Below are 20957 nucleotides of genomic sequence, written 5' to 3' on the forward strand. Positions count from 1 at the left end.
TCGTTAATTCACAACAAGTTCTACACCTGCATTATGAAATCAAAAGCAAAAAAAAAAAACATCAACGAAAAAAAAAAAAACAACAACAACAAGAATGTGTCAAACGATCCTCGCAAACTTCATATCCGCATTCCACACCGCATACCATAATAACTATAGATTGGTTTGGAGGGCAAATAACAATCCATGACAGAACCCATGAGACCCACCGCCACACCATCCCAAAAAGAAGGTGATTTTTGTTCACCCAAGATTGTAGCCTCTTCCATAAGTGAATCTGTGAGTGTTGTTTTTCTACTAATAAGAGCATTAGAAGCAGTAGCAGTAGTAGTACTAGTGTCAGCAATAGTGGTACGACTAGAGTTACCAGTAATATCATTACGAATCGGTGTTACTGGTGTGTTTTGTTTTTTTAATGATTCACCAAGAAGTTTATTCAAATCTTCTTTCCCTCCAGGGGTATTAGAATACATTTTTTGTAGTAGTTCAAATCCGATATCATCCATAACAAATTCCTGATAACGATAATTAGCGAGACAAAATTTAATGGATTTCATTAATGTGGTTAGTGCTAATGACACACAACCAAGTGTAAAAAAAGGACGTGTGCGAAATCCTCGTGTTATTGTCCAACACTTGTTTCTCATATGTTGTGGAAGTGTTACCTCAAATTCTCTGTAGTCTTCCTTAATATCGATAAATGAGCGTCTTGTGAGCCATGCGGTAAAGAGACCACCACCAGCAGCTCCTTTGCGAGCACCGTCGAAAAAATCCGGTCCAAAGGCACAGAGAAGTTCATCATCTTTTTGCTGAAAGTAAAGGGAAATAGCAGCACTAGAGGAAGAAGAAGAGACACGTTCCTTCATCTCTTGTTGCGTTTGAGCGGCGAATTACTATGCTTCCCTTTTATTTGTATATATATATATATATATATATATATATATATATATTCGTCTGAGTGAAACTAACAGTAAAAAAATAAAAAAAAACAATTACAAAAAGAAAAAATACAATTGAATATTCTTTAATGAATTTAAATTCACCTACCCTCCCTCACCTCAGCAAAACAAACAACAAGAAAGAAGGTAACACACAGTGATCGTTCACATTAAAGGGGTGCAAACACACAAAATTCCACGGTAAGGACGAATGAGCAGTGCATAAAAATTCTAGAACACCCAGCTACAAAAACGTACGAAAAGAAAACACACACAAAAAAAAAGGATGTGAGAAAATTTTGAAGGTAATCAATGTAACCCACTATTTCATATATTATTTTCTACTATATATATATATATGTATATTACATTGGTACGTTTTAGACTTCCCTTCGAACCCACATCTCAATATAAGAATCCTCATACGGTTCCAGAGAAAATGGGGCGTGAAAAAACGAGCGGTAGAGCCTATACCCATGCCTAAACAAAAAAGGTTCCTTGATCTCTTGAGCAGTATATCTGAACATAACCATTACATCTGGATAAAATGCAGACTTTGGTTTAACCGTGCGTTCCAACTCATCTGCCTTAGCATTTTCATCTTTGTTACTCCTATTAAAACCATCAATTCCATCATATTTCCATAGAATATACTCCTTTGGATATCGACGAAACATAACATCTTCTGTTAGGGCTGGGAGACCTGTATCTTTGTCCAGTTCTACTGGGCAGTCAATAATACGGAGTTGCTTCACCTTTCCGTGCATATAACTGTAACCCGGTGTGGTATAACATGTGCTAATAATATCCATATGGCGCACGAGTGGACCGTTACGTACTTCCTCCATAACATCCAGTGGGCCACGGCGATATAAACAACATGTGAAGAATACCATTAATAAGTTAAATAATATAAAACTTCTATGAAGACGACGAACCACACGGTATTTGAAGTACCCTTGTGAAAGTACAAAGGCGATGATAACGAAGCATAAAGGGAGTACAGGGAAAATAAAGCGGTTTTCTTTATGATCAATAAGGGAGTAGCAACACATAGTCCATAAAACAGCACATAGCAAGCCAATTAAACTCCATAGAGCCACTTTACATTCTCTTTGGCGCCAAATAACCCAAGGAGCTGAAATAAAAAACAGAATGTGTGGTCCCAAAAGAAGTGGGAGACATGGGAAGAAATAATAGTACCAGGGCTGTTTCCCAAACAGCTGACTCGCATTTTGAATTACATTAAATTGAGCAAAAGCCAATGGTGTAATGATCAAACGCTTGTAGAATAAACTATCACATAACACGAGAGCACCGAATATAACCACAAGCAAACATAAACCCCAGAAAAGGATATACTCAACTCCCTTAATAATGCCTCGCCCACGTAATGCCCTGAAAACATGCAGAAAAAAGAGCGGAATAATAACAATAGAAGCGGTCACACGAAATGCAGTTGCTAATCCAGCAAACAACAAAAAACGCACATAATTCTGTTGCTGTAATGTTAGCAAAAAAAGTAGAGCTTCAACAACATTTCCATAAACCCGAACACCAGCAAAAATCATATACCAATTACTCAAAGAAAGGTAGAGTGCAAACGAAGAAACAGATCCGTACTGTCTTCTAGATTCCAATACATCTTTCAGTGTTAAAAGAATAAAAGGTCCTGGTTCATTTTTTTCTGTTTCTATTTCTTTTTCCTTTTCCAAGATTGATCTCATTAATGCCACATCCAACACGGCACCTATATTGAAAACACAGATATCTATACCCGTCATTATTAGTGCTTGTTGAAGTCGTGACACAAACCAAACCGCCCAGGTTGTATCTAATCCAGATTGCTTAAGCAAAAAATAAGGAATGGCAAGAAATCCAGGAAAGACAACAGAACGTAAACCATAATGCCACTCCCATGGAAGATGGCCTTTACCATAAGCCATATAGTACGCTATTTCAGAACTCTGCCACCATTCATCAGGCGATTCCACTGTCGAAACATAAACACATTGAAATAAACGGTAGAAAAACACAAAAAGGATAGCGTACCACGCGAGATTAGGCTTTTTTAGAGTAGATGGAGTGAACCAACCACTGGTTTCAATACGAGCGCACTCCCTTGAGAGTTCAGTCTGTTTTGTCGGACGCATTTCTTCAAAAGAAAGGCGTAGTACTCTAAAGCAATGCAGATTAAAGAAGAACAGAAAACAAGAAAAATACCAGTTAAAAGAACTCTTCACCACCACATTCAAAACAAAAACAAAGAAAAAAGAACATATTTTGTATTCCTTCATATTATGAGAGAGTTGGGATATATATATATATATATATATATATATATATATATAAGGAACACCACAGGGTTAGTACCTAACACGAAAATCAAAGATATGGAGGAAAGTAAATAAGGGTGTTAAGAGTAAAAAAGAAAGAAAAGTACAACAAAAACACACAGACACACATATATACACCCGAAGAAATAAAAAAAAAAATACACTAGCAAAAAGTAAATAAAGCAATACTAAAATTTGACACTCATACAAACAAATACTCCTTACATACACACACAAAAAAAAAAAAAGAAAGAGAGAGAGGGAAATAAAATAATTCAATAAACTGAATCAGTAACTTGAATAACCCTTACCCCTCCCCCCAAAAAAAAAAAAAAAAAATTATTTTTCCCATCCCTTCCCATCCCAAGTTATTTATCGTACCCTTTTCCCTACCTAATATTCCCACTGTATACTCTTCTTTCTCTCACTATATTGACTAAAAACACCTCTTTATTAATAGATGAAGTAATTCTAACCTATCCTATTTTGGATGAATCTTGCACACCTCAAATGCACCACTACCATCTTCAATACCACGCCTAGTTGGACTCTTTGCCTTCCATATTCGATGATAATGATAAGCCATATCATGTCCATACGCTTGTGGGTCACTATATATTGCCATCATATCATTTGCCCATCGCTGAAACTCCGGAATGTACTCATAGCTGCATTGCTGCGTAAGATGACTGAGTTCATCCTTGCGATTGCGTGGATTCGGATGTCGTGCCTTTGCAATTTGTGCCTCTCGCTCTGCTTTCGCTTCTGCGACTGTACGATTTGAGTAGTGCTTAGTGACTCGATTCTCAACAATACCTTTGCAGGCAATAATCGTGCGAGCTGCGTGGGTTATCGCACACAGAGATGTGGTACAGTACAGAGAGGAGGAGAGTGAAGAGGCACGACGCATTGGTTTAAGACGATTTCTTTCCTTTCGTCCATTTAGTCAGAGAACAAAAAAAAAAAGAGAATAAATAGAATCAAAGAATAAAATGAAGTAAATGTGGGAATTTCACTACTAATATACATTGATGTACATCTTCTATTTATTTCTGGGTGTGTTTACGTCCCTATTAAAAGAAAAAAACAGAGACATATAAGATAAAAGTAAATCTAAACACACAAGAACAAAAAAAAATTCTGCTGCTACCATCAAATTGTGGTAGTTTTTTTTTTCTTTCCTTTACATACGCCTACGGTTGAAGAGAAAGTTTTCTTTTTACCACTCTCTCAAACAAAATAGATGTATACACGCAGAAAAAAAAAAGAACGAGAGAGAGATAGAGAAAAGGAGCGTTAAAGAAAAAGCAAACAACGAAAAAAAAAAGAATTCTATAAACGGTAGTTGTATATGGGGTTCTCTCTGGTTCCATTTAATTTTCTGTGTATTTATTTTTGTTTCAGTCTTTGTTTCCGCAGCATATCAAAACTATGTACACGAAGTCAGAAACACCATCCCCTATGTCCATATCCTGTCTATTTTTTTTGTTCGCTTTTCATCTCAAAGCCCGACTATATGGTAAGCAGAAATAAATAAAAGCAATTACAATATAGAGAGAAAAACACATATATTGTCTTTCTTTCTCACGATGTATATGGGGCAAAGAGCTTCTTCTAAATTAGCTCTATAGAAAACCACAAATATACACGACAGTTCTTATCTCTCAAAGAATGTGATTTTCTTTTTCTTTCTCTTCTCTATAGGCCGTAAAGCTGATGTGGATTTATGCATTTCTTTCTATATTATATATATATATATATATATATATATATATATATATATATATATATATATATATATAATATATATAATATATATATATTCCTTGTGTATATCTTTTTCTCATTATCTCCTTTAGATAACACATACACTACTCATTCTTGTTGTTCACACATTACTCCAATCCCAACATGAAAAACGGTGATGTAAACAAAGTCATACATGTTAGAGAGACCCAAATGTTTTTATTCTTTTTTCAGAAATAAAAACAAGAACAAGATAAAAAAGGAAACAATAAAAATAATAATAATAATAATAATAATAATAATAATAATAATAATAATAATAATAATAATAATAGTAACCAAAGAAAAGGGTCACAGGCGTAAATATATACACACACAAGGAACACTTTCTCTCTTCTTCCTTTTTTTTCTAACCCACTCCTTTACCCCTTCTATTTTTATTCTTGGCTGTGCAATGCTGTGTACTTACTATGTATCTAGCTCGAGCAGTCCTGTCTGCATACCAGCTGCAAGCCCAGCCGCTGTTGGCACGCGGTCTCCCTCGGAATCACGCTCAAAAAACGGCGTGGGATTATTGCTATTGCCATTAATGCCGCTGTTGCTATTGTTGTTATTATTACTCCCAGTGATGTTGTGCGGATGACGAATGACGGTGTCTGGGAGTGAAATCCAGCGTGGATCATCGAGTCGCAGTGGTGAGACATCGTCCAGCCCCCGTTCCCGCCATGCCGCTCGCATTCCACCAAAGGAGCAAACAGAGGAATTCTTGTCGTTGCTGCTATTGCTATTAGCGAGAAAGAGAAGGGTATTGCATGGTTGAATAAACTCCGTAAAGTACTCCGCTGTCACAACGGCAAAGTCATCTGCGAGTCGTGCGGCTCCCACAAACGGCCGCACATCACACGAAGTGGTGTTTGTCATCTTCACATGTAATGGCGGAAGTGTGCAGGCTCCGTCCACGGCGTAGGCGGCCGCTGTGAGTCCATTCCCGTGTGCGAGAACGACAAACACACAACCCTCTTCGCCTCCCTTCTGTTCTTCTTGTTGTTTCTGTTTCCGTTTCTGCTCCACACGCTGCATGTATGACTCTACCGTGACGCCCAGCACCCCATCGCCATCACGCGGGTACGGCAGACACAACACGGGGTGATAGACACCACGCACCCGCTGCTGCCCGTCAAGCACCAAAAACCGCGAGGCCCCCGCGCCGGCACTCGACTGCCGCAAAAGACGATCGTGCGGGTCTAAAGTTTCGGAAAAGACCCGCAGTGCATTTGCCGGCGTGATGAGAAGACGGCGGCGGGGGCGGAAGTGTTTGAATGTAAAGAGCGCCACCGCCCGTCGTCGGCACAGGCACGCAGCACGGAACATCACACTGTAAGAATATAATATTATAGTATAATATAGACTTTGTGTATGTGGTTAGATGGATCCACTTACTGTGGGGATTGACGAGGAAGGGAATAATAGCGCGGTGTGACTATTGTCGGGTATAATTTGGGTATTTCCCCGCCTCCTCCCACCACCAAACTACTGCAAGAGAAAAAAGGAAATAAAGACATACATGAGATTATTAAAATAAAAAAAAAATAGAAAGGGCAGTCCAATTGAAAAAACAATTCACAAGAAAAAGATATAGATACAAAAAAGAGTAATAATAGTTAGAAATGGACGAAAAGAAAAAAAAAAATAAACGAAGGGTAGTGCATGCATCCTCATTACCATTGTCTTTTTTTTATTATTTTCATTTGAAATAGTCACAGTTGAACTTTCACCATTCTTCCTTCTGTTGGGCTTTTCACTTTCTTTTCACCACACTGAAACGTTTTTTTTTTTGATTTCCATTCACCACTCTGCAAAAGGTTACAAGAAAAGGGATATACAAGAGAAAAGAAAACACTCCATGACATCTACCCAATCAAAAAAACAAGATAAAATAGTGAGTAAAGAACACATACAAAACATACACACACAAACACTTGCAGAAGTTCTCCGCTCACTTATGCAGAGACAACAACAAAAAAAAAGAGTCACTGCACTTATTGCTTTTTTTTTTCACCATAGGATCCTGTCTCCATACATTCTTCTCTTCCACTCTCTCAGACTTTCTCTTTTTTTTTAAACAATCTCTTTCTACACCTGTTAATGATTTCTCAACAACCCACCCCAATGGTACGTCTTTTTTTTTTTTTTGTGCCCAAAGAGTAAAGTTAAATGTACGTACATACATTTAAAGCATAGAGCAGAATCCCTTTTATTCAACCTATTCATTGTCTTTTGAGTTTACACTTCACCAAGCTTCAAACCCCTTTTTTTCTTTCCATGCTTCGTCCTACTTCCGTCTCTATATCAATAGACGAGTGAGAAGTAGAGCAAAACAGATGAAACACCGAAACCAATGAAAAAAAAAACAATCGGACGTTCACAAAAGAGATAAAAGTAAAAAGAAAAAAAAGCTAAAAAAAAGAAAAGTAAATGTTTTCATTTAAACACTTCTCTGAACCACATTTGCCCCTTCTTATTTTTAGTTTACTTTTCCCTGTCACATTGCCAAATATCATACCCTGGTTTACGTGTCCATCAATCTTTCCCAAATAACTGGAAAATTAGAAGGTCCATTCAATCCACCGTATTCACTTAATATTGTAGAAAGATATATTCATTCAATCATCTACACAGAAAAACTCATGAAAAGAAAGAGAGAGATACTTTTATGTTTAACGAGTTTAATGCTGAACAACACATATACACACACAAAGACAGACAGACAGACAAACACACATACAATAACTGTGAAACCATAGTATATGTGTCTAAAAAAAAATTCTTTTCATTCACTTTTCCTGCAGTATCAAACAATGCATCTAAGAAGTATACATACACATAAACGCAGATCACAAATTGACATTTACCTCTCACTCTGCCAGCAACTTCGTTGCCCAACGCTTACGAACAAACAATTGATACATTGCCCTTCCACACAACAATAGGTAAAATATCAGCGCTACCATCACCACAAAAAATGCCTTCAAATTCTCTACTGGTGGATCACCTTCACTATCAAACGGCAGAGGGACATTCATCGCATACAATGTCTGAATTGTAATAACAGGATACATAATGTTTGTAAGCTCTGTGAGTAGCAGCGTCTGGCGTAAAGCCTTGTTGCCCCGTAGTAGCAATTTCCATGTACGTGTGACGTTGTGGTACCAACTTGTTACGGCAACTGTGTCACGACAATCGTTTACTTCATCACTTAGGCGAAGAATATGAGCCCGGGCACTTTCTAATTGTCGACACACCACTTTTTCGCTTGTAATAAAAGAATCCATCATGTGGGGTTGAAGCAGAACTGATACAATATGTTCACGTCTCGTTAACTCGGCTGCACATTCACCAAAACAACGTCGTACATTTGCGATACGTTGTAAAACTTCCTCTTGTTGTTCAGGTTTTTCTTCTACCTTGAATACATGGTCTCCCATACGATCCAAAGTGAGTGTTAATGAAACATTATCCAACTGATGTCCCACCACAATTTGAAATAAACTGGAAAAAATAAAAGGAGATGTCAAGAATTGTACTGATCGTCGCCTTGTTGAAACAGAATCAGCAGTTCCACAATTGCTATGTAAAAATTTAAGCAAATCACCCATCTCATGAAACGGTTTCTCGTGTACTGTAATAATCCAATCTGGAAAGACTACAACAGATACGGCAACGGGAGCAGGTACCGCAGATCGCGGTTGGTTTGCCATTGCAGCATCAAGGCGACGTTGCATTACACTTTTTGTCTCTCCTGAACGATTATTACATTCATCCGATGTGATAGGTGTGCACATCAAGTTAAAAAAGAAATAACCGAGTGCAGAATGTGCGAGAAGACCATCTATATTATCCAAATAGCAACAGTGATCAATTGTATCATGAGAAACTGGGAAACGGGAAACAATATCGGCAATAAGTTTCTTATCGGTCGTTTGGATATCTACCCATTTAGCTGCCACTTTGGGAAGTGATGATGTTGTGGTATTATCATTACTAGCACTCATACCTCCTTGTGGAGGCGTTGGAAACTCCAGTGAATGTTCCAACGCATACTCCAGAAACTGTTGTGAGGTGATAAAGTTACGAGCAAATGGCGTAGCTCCACCATGACGCTGTGAAATAAACCAAACATGCTGTGCTGCATCCTCTACGTATGCGAAACTGTTATTTTTTGAAGAATCACTTACTCCAACATTCTCAATATCAGGTGGCTGTTGAAAGCGGAGATATGGTGATCGTTTCGGTACAGCATCTCGTCCTTGTGCGAAGCTCTTATTACGCAGGAATTCGACAAAGTCAGAATTACGCGTTGTAGATTTTTCACCAGTAAAGTTAAGGAAATCTTCATCGTGGATGTCAACACTACCAAAGAGTGCGTAGGCAAACGGTGCCTCTACGTGAGGAACTGCACGACGTCGGCGGCTCTTCATATTTTACTTGTGGTAACGTTTTTTTTTTTGCCTTTTTGTGCTGATAGGAGCGTTTCCTTTTCTTTTTTTAAATATATATCTTTTATTACTTAACTGTGTTTCCCCTATCAATAAACGTATATAGAAATAAATAAATTAATGCGTTGTTTCCTTTATATATTCTTTTCGTTTTTGTACTGCTATTTTTCTTACCTCCCCCCTCTTATTTCTTTCACTTCGCTACAGAACTCAATTTTTAACGTGTGTTACTTGTTTTTTTTTTTCCACTTTCCTTCCGTGTGAGTCACGCTAGGAGTAAAACAGGTGTAGCGCAACAGGATTACTTACCCACCTATGCTCTGGAAACGTACGACTCCAGTTTGCTAGAATAATAATATTAAAAAAAAAGCAGCATACCTTGAACGAGAGGACGAAAAAAAAAAGGAACAATGACATTTTAATAACAATAATAAAGAGAACAAGAGCAGTAGCAACAACAACAAATAAATTAACAAATACAATGAGATAATAAATTGATGATTGTTTTGTCGCCGTACATCATGCATTGAGGCAACAACGTCAATAGACACCCCCCACTCCCCACGTACACACACAGCGGTAAAGAATTTGTCCGTTCACACTCTATTTTTTTTTTTCTTCTTTTGTGTTTTTTTGTCTTTCTTTCTCTTCGGAACTTCCCCCCAAAAATGAGCAACAAGTTATAAAAAAAAAAATGAGGAAAAGAAGCCAAAAGAAAAAGGAAAAAAGTAAATAAACTAGCAATTTCTTATTCAGGTGCACAGACTAATGATGCACGAGGGAATGAAAACAGAAAAAAAAAGCAATACCTGCGAAATATACCAAAGAATTCTAGTGATTCAATCACTCCTTTCAAGACCTCAACAAACAATAGTGAAAGAGATCACTTGAACATTAAAAAGAAAAACATTTCAACACAAATATCTCTTTCTCTTTCATTTACTACTTCCATTCCCCCACTCTGACACAATGAATGACGAACTGATTTTCTAACTGATTGATTCCGTTAACCTTGTGTGATGACTGCGCTGGCGTAGCTGACAGAAGAATCAGACGTATTGGCGCATCGGTTTGACTGGGAGTAGTGCAGGAATTTGACGGCTGCGGCGGGTTGACTCTTTACGGCGGCCATACCAACGGCGATGGGACGTCTCCCGCAGATGGTATTGTGTGTACGGGCGAGATACTTATACCATCCATCCATGTCGCGCTTTTCAAGCCAGTCCATACCCTCGTGGTCCATTGCGATGATGGCGTCACCGATATTGGGGTGTTCCTCCCTCTGATAGTGGTATGTGTATTGAAAGCGCGACCCCCAGTGACAGAAGTCTGAGCTGAGTACGAACAGCCTTGTACGATCTGCGGCGTAGGCTGCGAGAACGTTTCCGATGCGTTCCTCCATATCCCTGTCTGTCCATCCGACGAGGAGCGGGACGAGTTTCAGTCGCTGCGCCGCTGGTGCCGTCCCCCTCGGCGGGCTGTGGGCGATGTGGGCGAGAAACGGCAGTTGCATCTCGAGGGAGTGTTCCGCCTCGTCGGTGTGGCGGTCCATGCGGTCCACCGGCACCCCCGCCGCCCGCAGCGCCGCCGCCACCGCCGCCGTCGTCTCCCCCGCGACCGGCAGCGCCCCGAGCGGCGACTCGTACGACCGGGCGGCGGAGACCAAAACGCCGTCGAAGCCCGCGTGGTGGGAGGGGCCGACGAGGAGGATCTCCGCCACGGAGCCGCCAACCGGGCCGTAAAGATAGTCCCGCAGCGCCTTATACACACAGGCCGCCGTGGGGCCGGAGTACATGAGCCCAGCGTGCGGCGAAATAACACCCACAAGCCGCTTTCCGCTTTCCCACGCAAAGTTCGACGCCTTCGCAAATAAGTCGTCAATCGTCGCCCTCAACGCCTTTGGGTCACCATCGTACCAACTGTTAGCATGGGCAGCACGGCGAGAATAGGACATGGATCACACAAATACTTTCTTTGCAGTAGTCGTTCCCTCCGATACTTTTTTTTTCTCTTATCCACAGACCCAAGAAAACCAAAATAAACACACACACACACACGAACAAAAACAAGCAAAAAGCGAAAAAAAAAAAGAATTTCTTCTTGGCTATGGGTAACTCTTAATGAAAGGAGTAGGGGTGGAAATACGGGAAACAAAAAAGAGAGAGGTGTACAACAATAACAACGGTAACCAAAGCTACTCTCATATACTTTAATAATCAATCATGAATGAAAGTAGACATTGTAGCACAACAGTTTCTCTTCTTCTTCTCTTGACTCCATTTTATTTTTTCACTATAAATTCTACTCTGACAAAAAGAAAACAAAAAATGCATCAGGGCAAAAACCGAAATGCTTGTATTATTACGCATCAATAAGGTGCGTTTTTAGAGGTAACACAATAAGGTTTTTAAAGAAGAAGAAAGCATTGGACGAACAAAAAAATAATAATAACCACCAGAATTTCTAACATCTTCTTTTCCACAACCACCAGGGGCCTCCATGCAACTAAAAAAAAAAAGACGCCGAAGCTTCTTTGACACATAACTTTATATTCTGACTGATAGATGTAAGGACGAAGAAAAGAAAGAAAATTACTGCTTGATATTAAGATAATACTGCTTAACTATACGCCCGCGTTGCGACATCAAATATGGCAACTACAGGACGATGATCACTAGTTCGCACCTGCTGCACATCTGTGTAGAGGCGTATTTTTACTTTCCCTACGTTAGAACCCTTTCGTTTCTTATACAAGACACGATCACAATACGCTGGCATACGATCCTTCTTTTTGCTAAAATTGTATACGTCATGGTCAACTTCATACTTGTATGTTGGACGAAACAATAAGTTTCCCTCACGAAATCTTTGAAAGACAGTACCTTTAGCCCGTTCTAGATTTAATTGATCATTGTGAATAAGAATAGAACGAATGTTTTTGTGGCATCGAATAATATACTCAATTCCTTTGCGTGTTCCATTAAGGCGATAATTAAGATCTCCACCAAATAAAACAAGATCAAATTCTTCAGTCACATCACGACGGGACATTAACTCTTGCTGTACAGCAATAGCAGAAGGAGTAGTACTAGAAGGTAGTTGCATCAGAGGAAGATTACATTCTAAAGGTGAAACATTATCTCTCTTATTATTATTATTATTATTATTATTATTATTATTATTATTATTATTATTATTATTATTATTATTATTATTATTATTATTATTATTATTATTATTATTATTGTTATTATTATTATTATTATTATTATTACCGTTTTCCTTTCTACAACCATCTGTGTTCCTCAGTGTCTCCGCTAATTCTGCTACAGCTTCCTCTCTTTTCTTTTCATCTTCCTCACTATCTTCATTCTCTATAGTATCACTACCCAATAGCACTTTTTTAAAAAATTTCTTATTTCGCCCACGAAAACCAACACTTAAAGTTCGAACAATAGTATTATAATCCTTATTACGCATATTAACCGCCTTCTGATGAGCTGCAAGATGAGCACCAATAAACAAGAATGTAATATACGGTGATGCTGGTTTATCTCCTGATTCCGGAGGAAATGTCTCACTTCTTCCAACTCCCGTTTCAAATTCCTCTCTAGGTGAAAATACTGACGTCGGATGTTCTATAGAAATACTAGTAGAACTGGTCATTTTATTTTTACCTTTACTTTTCTTACAAGGACTCTGAACACTTGAGGGTACTTGAAGAGGCGAGGGTAACATAGATAGTACTAATGTAACCGCAACTCCACCTTTATTACCACCTAAACCGTTAACAATACCTGTTTTTACACAAGAAACATCTGATTGTACTACATATGTGGCTACATCCTTTTTTCGTGCGTAGACTAGAAGTTGAATATACCATAATGTTTTCTGTCTCACAAGAATATAATTGTTTTTAAGACAGGCAGAACTCACATAATTTACCCATTGTTGTTGGTCTCTTTTAACAGACAAATGGCTTCCATTTTCCTGAGTACAGACAACTACAATGTGGGCATTAGGACGAATGCAATAAGAAGATACTTCATTATGATCTGGGGGTCTGTGTGCCATATTCCAGGTGATATAAGATATACGCAGCGGTTTTCCCGGAGTCCAGGGTTCATCCGGTATGCGTGAAGGTACGGGAAACGTCTCTTCTTTTATAAGGAAAGGTACAGTATGACGATCATCATTGTACTTATCTATGCGATCAGGAAGACTCTCAGCTGGAAAAGGATTTTCAAATTCTGATGAAACTAGCGTCAAAACAGGAGGAAGAGAAGTATCTCGTAATGGTTCAAATTTTTCTTCGATTAATCCTTCTAAACTTGTAGTTTCTTCTGTCAGTAGTCTTTCCTCCTCTATTTCTTCTTCTTCTTGGTCTAGTTCAGGATCCCTAACCTCCATGTTTATATCAGTAGTGCTCATTGCATATCCAATTGGAATTCACTACAAAAATAAACCACTTACAGTCCACTGGAGCAATCTCAGAAATACACACTGTGAATAAATCTCTACAAATATCTGTGTGTCTCCAAGAAGAAACTAAAATAAATAAATAAAAAGACACCACTATATATGTATATCTATAAATATATACTTATAACACTACGAAAAAATAATAAACATAATAAAAAAAAAAGGAATACAAAAATTTCTACAATACTATATTCTTTTTTTCATTTCCACTTTGAGCATATGTACAAAAGATAACAGATAAAATACAATCAAGATTTATATATAAGAAATAAAACAAATATAACTATAAAAATGCTACACGACACCACTTCATAATCTGTCACTTAAACACCAGTACACATGCGACTAAAACGTCCATACTACCAATAAATTATTATCCGGAAAACACACAGTTATACCGGTAACAGCAAAAAAAGAGAGAAAACAACTACAACAACAAAAAAAAAACGTCAACCTGACATTCTGAACCCTCATATGAAATAATTGGACTCTAAAAATACAAAAAAAAATGGACAATATAAGTAAAAGCTAAGAAATCAAAAACAAAACACGATCATCATTTCTAGCATAATGTTATTTGTTCTTCTGGTTATTTTGACTTTTGCTCCAGCAATATAATAGCGGTAATAAAGTTAAGGTTCTAATAACAATCCCTCCATCCCTATTTTTCCCATCCCCCAGACCCTGACTAGTCTCCCTTTACGTCTTGTCTTCCCAAAAAATAATATAAATAATAATAATAATAATAATAATAATAATAATAATAATAATAATAATAATAATAATAATAATAATAATAATACTAATAATAATAATACTACTTGAGTTATAGATTATTCAAACGTACTATAATCTATCTTACGTTGCCTCCATCGCCTCTGCTTCAGCTAAGGTCTTTTCATGAGCATCTCGTTTCTTAATATAGTTTAAGTACTTAAAGCGAGACTCGTTAATGTACCAGACAGTTGATTGATTGGGGAATTCCTCAAGCGGCCTTTGCCACCAAAAAACACCCGTTTCCCAATCTTTTGGTACGCCAAAAGGACGCACAAACTGACGGCCTGGATAGTACATGTTGCTCATCATAGCCCGCATAACTACTACATCCATCGCATTACGGGCAAAATAGTAGAGAGCAGCAAATAAAACTCCAAATAACCAAACATCTTTCCATCCACAACGTAAGTTATTTTCTCCCCATGATCGAAACCAGTTATAACGTTCCACTTCTGAGACAAGTCCAGGTTCTTCTACACCAAAAACAAATTCCTTTTTACACTGTAGTTTTGGTACTTTATATCCTGGTGGAGGCCAATCAGGATTCCACGATCGTGTTCGCATCGTTGGTTGAATCTCATCCCACTTCATAATTGTATCAGACCAGTGATACCACGTCTGTCGATTCAACAGTTCCTTCGGCACACTACGGAAACCAGGACGATTTCTTTGCCATGCCTCACCGGGGTAATAGAATTCTTCTGCATCCCACTGTTCTTTTACAGCAAAGCAAGCAGCAACTTTTTTGTCCAATCCAGGTTTTGAGTACTCGTCAAAGTATTCATACAGACGGTACTTCTTCGGTGTATGCAGATCACCATGTGCCGTTGTGGAATTGTCTTCACGCATACCTTGTTCAAAAGCCTCTCTATCATGTGTCCTACGAAACTCTGAAGAAGAGTTAATATTTTCATCTACACGGTGGTAGTCCCACTTTTCTTTAGGTCGTTGTGTGAAGTAGCGTGTGCCTTCCAGTTCCTCGCGAGTTACTCGCGGTGTTCCACCGTACGGTATTTTCCATCCATGAAACCCGGCGAACTGAAATCCATGATAAGAACGGCACTGTACATTTAACACAAGCGCAATGCATGTGGTGATGTTGTTGCTGATAGTGGTGTTGGAAGTACGTATAATACCACGTGACCACATTTGCTAAGTCCCCACAACAGATATACATATTAGGGGATGAAAGAGAGAGAGAGAGAGAGAAAGAGAAATGAATAAAAACAATACCCAGTAGCAAACTCACATTAAATGAGGAAATCAAACACATATAAACATACACACACAGATATTCGATTAAGAAATAAAAACAAAACGAAAGACACCAACCGTGTGTCATCCTTACACCAAACCAAATCGAAAAAAAAAAATAAGCCATCCCAATCCTTTCATAGTGTAAAAGGAGAACTTAAAAAAAAAACAGAAATAATAACAGAAAAGGAAGTGTGTAAAAAAAAAAAAAATATATATATATATATATATATATATATATATATATATATATATATATAATATAAAGAAATATAAAGTCAACTAAGAAGAGTTTTCGCGAAGTCGCTTGCGCTTACCCGCAACACTTACCCGAGAGGACTTCGAATCTGTGACAAGACGTTTCAAATCTTGATGTATTTGTGCTCCAAGGAGCGACACTACCTGTTGTTGTGAAAGAAGAGAATGTGCAAGTGTTGCGGCATGTGTTGCAGACACAACCCATTCTTTTCGCATTCCGGGTGTTACAACACCCTCAGCCTTAAGCATCCGCATCATCTGTTTAGCCCTTTTGATAGAAATATCTAGTGGACATGAAACACGAAGATATTCTTCAATTTCACCTAGTGATATTCGTCCACGTTGAATTGCAGGAGACTTTGTTATAACAAAACTTGTGAAAACAAGGAGATCAAGGTCCTCTGGACGCAAGCAAAAATTTTCCGTTTGTGTACTGGGTAATTGTTGTGTTAATTCTTCTATGGTAGAGATCTGTTTATTAGGTGCAGTATTTAAATCATACTTATCACTCAATGCTGCTGCAGCAGGCGTTGCTTCTTCTTCTTCTTCTGTTCCTGTAGCAGCAGTTTCATATGTAGCAGTTGTCGTTGTAGGACTATTGGTAAGAAAAGATGAACGTTGTGACCAAAGTCTATCAAGAAAACGATGTCTAATAGTAAGGGACATCATATGATGTCCTGTGTCAAGTGAAGCAATTTTAGTACTTTGTTTAATTTCTTGTTGATGTAAATTTGCAAGATGTGAATTTGCTGGAGCAAAACATGGTGGTTCATACGATGCTGGGGTTTTATCTTCATAATACGTGAGTTGCATCGTTAGTACACGCTCACACAATAAAGGTGGTAAACCCTCTACCACTTCCATTAACTTTGTGATGATGCTCACAAGAGCTTGTTGAACCTCTTGTCGAGTACGACGTTTTCTGCTGTTTCGACTCATTGTAATATCTGTAGCAGATGGACGATTAACTCCACCTCGTTGGGAATCACCAGTAAATACCAAAGAAGCAGATTGCCCGTCTGGAGAATAGGATAAGGTAAAACAGTAACTTTCAAGAAGTTCAGTACAATTAGGTGTATAAATACAAAGAGCCAGTTCTTTTAAATATCCCTTATTAAGTGCATCAAAGGCTCCATCTTCCATCCACTGTGAAATTGCATCTGCTTCAGGTGATGTTCGAACCAATTGTTTTAACTGTAATCCAAGAAACTGTCTTGGTTGGTAGGATTCATCACTACACAAACCACGAAGGTATGTCACACAAGAGACTGCAACACGTATAAAATTACGTATAGCAGCTAGACTTTGAACTTGCGTAACCTCTGCAGCAGTTGACGTCATACCTCTACAGTTTGATCCCCAGTAAAAGCAAAAAATATTCTTACATATAAACATAAAGATAAAAAAGAAAGAAAGAATAATATGCATTACCTAGAAACAAGTAAAATGATCCATTACAACAGATTCAGTAACATCAAAAAAAGACACGGAAAATGAAAAAAAAAAAACAATAGATAATACAAAAGTATTTTCTTCTCACAAAATAAAAGACGAAAAAATACGAAAAGGAAGAATCCATTTCAACAGACGTTTTCTGAACTTATTTCTTTGCAGCCTTGCGCTCTGCCATCTCTGCGCGGATGGCCTTACCCTTGGCGGAGCGGTCCACCTTCTTGGTCTTTGCACGCACCTCCTGGATGTAGGAGAGATCGGCGCCGTTGATGCCGCGCTCGGCCTTCACGGTGCGGGCGGCGCGGCGGCGGGTCACGCGGTCGGTTGTTGTCTTGCGGTGGATGCGGCGGTACGTGCGGGTCCACGGGATGAAGCGCGGGTTCTTCTTGCGCATGTACATCACGAAGCACTTGGGGCGGGAGAAGGTCAGCACGGGCTTCGTGGACAGAAACGCGAAGGGGACATAGCGGCGGCCGTGGCCGGGGTGCACGGCGAAGTGGGAGAACTCACAGTCGATCGTACGCATTTGGCTTCTCCTTTTATCTGAATTAATAGTAGTAATGAAAATAATAAGGATAAATAATAGCGAAAGAGAAAAAAATAAAGAAAGAGAAAAAGGTTTAAAATGAATTTAACAACACTGTTTATTAAAGATATCTACGGTCAATTGACACAACTAGCTCTTATTTCCATCTAGAGCTTCTATTTCTTCGTTTTTTTTTTTTAATTTTAATTTATTTTATTATTTTTTTTTTTGATTTCTTATCGCGTAATACGATTTAAAAAAACTTCACAGATATATACCATTGTCGTTCAATAATGTTATAAGAAATGGCAATGGCTTTTCCTTCTACCAGAGTACTTAGCTCACATTAGAAACTGACGGGGTAAATTACGATATAATGATTTGTAATAAGGGGAGTTAACACAAAGTAATGGCAGTTCTTCCCTTGGAGCTTCACGAATACACTTACGATAATTAGCTTCATTGCATCCCATTACTTCCTCCACATGTGTAATACAGACATCACGTGCTGTAATCCATGAACGACAAATATCACTCTCTAGTCTAATAATGTTGTTCATTAAGCAATCTATATCTTGCCCTGGACATTCATCTTGGAGTTCACCCCAACAAGCCTGTGTGATAGTTTGTGGAGCAGCATACAAAGGTACTGTTGCTGCTGCTCCATCTACTATCATGGATTCAAAGACCATACACGAGAGAAAATAAAGAATCGCAGAAGTAAACAAAATATAAGAAGTTTTCCTACGACACATATATACCATTATTGAACCCTATACTTTTCTTTTTTGTCTATTAAAGAAATATACAAATATATATATAAGAAAGGACCAATAGAAATTTAATCACTAAATACAGAATAAATAACTAACTAAATAATATATATGTATGTAATCGGTTTTCCTTCCACACAAATACATGCAACCCCAATATACGAAAATTAGGTAAAAAGACAAAAAAAACACCTTTACCACGGTCAACATCCACAGCTAAAGAAAAAAAAGTATAGGGCCATGAGAAACGAAAAAAAAAAACATCAGCGATAGGAAAAAAGAAAAGAACCAAGATTTTTACATAAGGTTTACTCGTGAATAACGTGACCGCCATCGACCTCTGAATAGGCTCCAAAGCAGTACCCCTGCTACTGCTACTGGTACAGCAAAAAGTAAGCATTTTATTACAATCCGTTCATCACTGCCTTCGTTTACTCTAACAGAATGATTAACCTCAGAGGATAAATCAAATATAAAACTCTCCAATCCTTCTTCTTGCTTAACAGGCCCCACTTCATTCAGTAATTGTGATAAATTAGAAAAAACACGCGAGAGGAAAAAAATACAAAGAGGTTCGGCTGTGTAAGAATGTAAATTTACCCTTGAAAATATCTGAGGACTCTCACGTCGTAATAGCTCACTCAAAGATTTGCTAGAAGAGATATCAGTATTATTACCTGTATGAGAGCATTTGCCACCTATAAAAAACATTTTATATCCTGTTTTTCTTCGAATGACCGTCAGTAATTGTGCTAATTCAACCGTGAAAATAGATGGATATACTGTTAAGAAAATATGCATTGGGTGAAAGGATAATGAAAGTAAACCTCTAAGATATGTTACACTTGCTAAAGCATTATCCCAGTTCACATCAATATGTACCATATCAAACTGTAACTTTGAAAGAGGTATATTTCCAAGGTTTACCTTGTTTAGTGGTATAACCGGTACATGGATAAATGGAATTGTTTTCGTATCACTTACTTTATATTCACAAGTATTATATACCATGGCACACCTTGCTTCTATTTTAGAAAGTTTATCAGACATATTTCCATAAAGTGGCATGGCTAACTCTTCTTTTGCCACAAGACCATACGTCGGTGTAATGACACCTAGATCTGAAAGATCTTTTTCTACCCCGTGACCAAGTACAGCATCTCCATAAACTAATGCATATACAGCAATGGATTCTCCAATAGCTTTACGTACCACTTGTGAATGATATTGTGTAAGATAGGGTGCCACACAAGAAGTAGCAGAACAGAGATGAAGAATCCTTGCGACACCGTCCTCTGAGTTACGACTTGCACGTAGTAATAATGATTTTATTATTGTACATTCACCATAAAATGTTGTTCCATTATTATTATTATTATTATTATTATTATTATTATTATTATTATTATTATTATTATTATTTTCCATTAAAGAAGGATTATTCATGTTTGCTGTAAAGAAACGCATAACCTTGTGTGTGGCCTCTCCTGCTCCAAATGGTTGTGCAACAATCACGCTATACTCACTAAGAGACTTTGAAAAAGTAAGAAGACGTACACCAGATACTTTAGCGTAATGCATCACATGGGATGCACGCTTGTTTACTGGTGAGGCATCCTCTTTTTCAAGGAGATAATTCACCGTGTAAAAAGACAAAAAAATACTTAAAATAGCAATGAACAGGTTCAGTTTTATAAGTTGCATCTTGTCTAAAAAAAAAATCCAAAATAAAAAATTACAATAAAATGTCCAGAACAAGATCTCTATCTACTATAACCTAGAGAGAATACCAAGACACCAAAACAGAAAAGAAAAAAAAAACAATAGTCAAGAAATATTAGCACCAATAGATAAAAACACAAAAGCAAAAAATATTTTTGCCAGATATACTCGGCAAGAAGTAGGAAAGGGGAAAAAAG

General features: G+C 37.9%; 12 protein-coding genes across 12 annotated transcripts; all 12 read right to left on the minus strand.

Moving 5' to 3' along the window:
* Positions 1-119: 119 nt before the first annotated feature.
* Positions 120-866, minus strand: LSM04_006330 (uncharacterized protein; the record flags this gene model as incomplete). Its single annotated transcript, XM_067339154.1, has 1 exon — positions 120-866. One exon carries the CDS (start codon positions 864-866, stop codon positions 120-122), a length of 747 nt encoding a protein of 248 aa, XP_067187933.1.
* A 452-nt stretch (positions 867-1318) lies between these two features.
* On the minus strand, positions 1319-3091 carry LSM04_006179 (GPI mannosyltransferase; the record flags this gene model as incomplete). The annotated part of the gene is made up of 1 exon (XM_067339155.1): positions 1319-3091. One exon carries the CDS (start codon positions 3089-3091, stop codon positions 1319-1321), a length of 1773 nt encoding a protein of 590 aa, XP_067187926.1.
* Positions 3092-3755: 664 nt separating this feature from the next.
* LSM04_000449 (uncharacterized protein) lies at positions 3756-4184 on the minus strand (the record flags this gene model as incomplete). The annotated part of the gene is made up of 1 exon (XM_067339156.1): positions 3756-4184. The coding sequence occupies one exon, from the start codon at positions 4182-4184 to the stop codon at positions 3756-3758; it is 429 nt and encodes a 142-aa protein (XP_067187698.1).
* Positions 4185-5488: 1304 nt separating this feature from the next.
* LSM04_006186 (uncharacterized protein) lies at positions 5489-6391 on the minus strand (the record flags this gene model as incomplete). The annotated part of the gene is made up of 1 exon (XM_067339157.1): positions 5489-6391. The coding sequence occupies one exon, from the start codon at positions 6389-6391 to the stop codon at positions 5489-5491; it is 903 nt and encodes a 300-aa protein (XP_067187927.1).
* A 1544-nt stretch (positions 6392-7935) lies between these two features.
* Positions 7936-9498, minus strand: LSM04_001267 (Mg2+ transporter protein; the record flags this gene model as incomplete). The annotated part of the gene is made up of 1 exon (XM_067339158.1): positions 7936-9498. One exon carries the CDS (start codon positions 9496-9498, stop codon positions 7936-7938), a length of 1563 nt encoding a protein of 520 aa, XP_067187727.1.
* A 1024-nt stretch (positions 9499-10522) lies between these two features.
* Positions 10523-11470, minus strand: LSM04_002680 (MEMO1 family; the record flags this gene model as incomplete). The annotated part of the gene is made up of 1 exon (XM_067339159.1): positions 10523-11470. One exon carries the CDS (start codon positions 11468-11470, stop codon positions 10523-10525), a length of 948 nt encoding a protein of 315 aa, XP_067187794.1.
* A 665-nt stretch (positions 11471-12135) lies between these two features.
* On the minus strand, positions 12136-13947 carry LSM04_000478 (uncharacterized protein; the record flags this gene model as incomplete). The annotated part of the gene is made up of 1 exon (XM_067339160.1): positions 12136-13947. One exon carries the CDS (start codon positions 13945-13947, stop codon positions 12136-12138), a length of 1812 nt encoding a protein of 603 aa, XP_067187699.1.
* A 909-nt stretch (positions 13948-14856) lies between these two features.
* On the minus strand, positions 14857-15924 carry LSM04_007566 (uncharacterized protein; the record flags this gene model as incomplete). Its single annotated transcript, XM_067339162.1, has 1 exon — positions 14857-15924. The coding sequence occupies one exon, from the start codon at positions 15922-15924 to the stop codon at positions 14857-14859; it is 1068 nt and encodes a 355-aa protein (XP_067187989.1).
* Positions 15925-16311: 387 nt separating this feature from the next.
* LSM04_009633 (HORMA domain) lies at positions 16312-17430 on the minus strand (the record flags this gene model as incomplete). The annotated part of the gene is made up of 1 exon (XM_067339163.1): positions 16312-17430. One exon carries the CDS (start codon positions 17428-17430, stop codon positions 16312-16314), a length of 1119 nt encoding a protein of 372 aa, XP_067188085.1.
* Positions 17431-17887: 457 nt separating this feature from the next.
* Positions 17888-18265, minus strand: LSM04_009702 (Ribosomal protein L24e-related; the record flags this gene model as incomplete). The annotated part of the gene is made up of 1 exon (XM_067339164.1): positions 17888-18265. The coding sequence occupies one exon, from the start codon at positions 18263-18265 to the stop codon at positions 17888-17890; it is 378 nt and encodes a 125-aa protein (XP_067188088.1).
* A 341-nt stretch (positions 18266-18606) lies between these two features.
* On the minus strand, positions 18607-18957 carry LSM04_007805 (uncharacterized protein; the record flags this gene model as incomplete). The annotated part of the gene is made up of 1 exon (XM_067339165.1): positions 18607-18957. The coding sequence occupies one exon, from the start codon at positions 18955-18957 to the stop codon at positions 18607-18609; it is 351 nt and encodes a 116-aa protein (XP_067188001.1).
* Positions 18958-19335: 378 nt separating this feature from the next.
* On the minus strand, positions 19336-20742 carry LSM04_006958 (uncharacterized protein; the record flags this gene model as incomplete). Its single annotated transcript, XM_067339166.1, has 1 exon — positions 19336-20742. The coding sequence occupies one exon, from the start codon at positions 20740-20742 to the stop codon at positions 19336-19338; it is 1407 nt and encodes a 468-aa protein (XP_067187957.1).
* Between the last annotated feature and the right edge of the window lie 215 nt (positions 20743-20957).

Source organism: Trypanosoma melophagium, assembly GCF_022059095.1.
Source record: "Trypanosoma melophagium isolate St. Kilda chromosome Unknown ctg4segment1, whole genome shotgun sequence".
NCBI lineage: Eukaryota > Euglenozoa > Kinetoplastea > Trypanosomatida > Trypanosomatidae > Trypanosoma > Trypanosoma melophagium.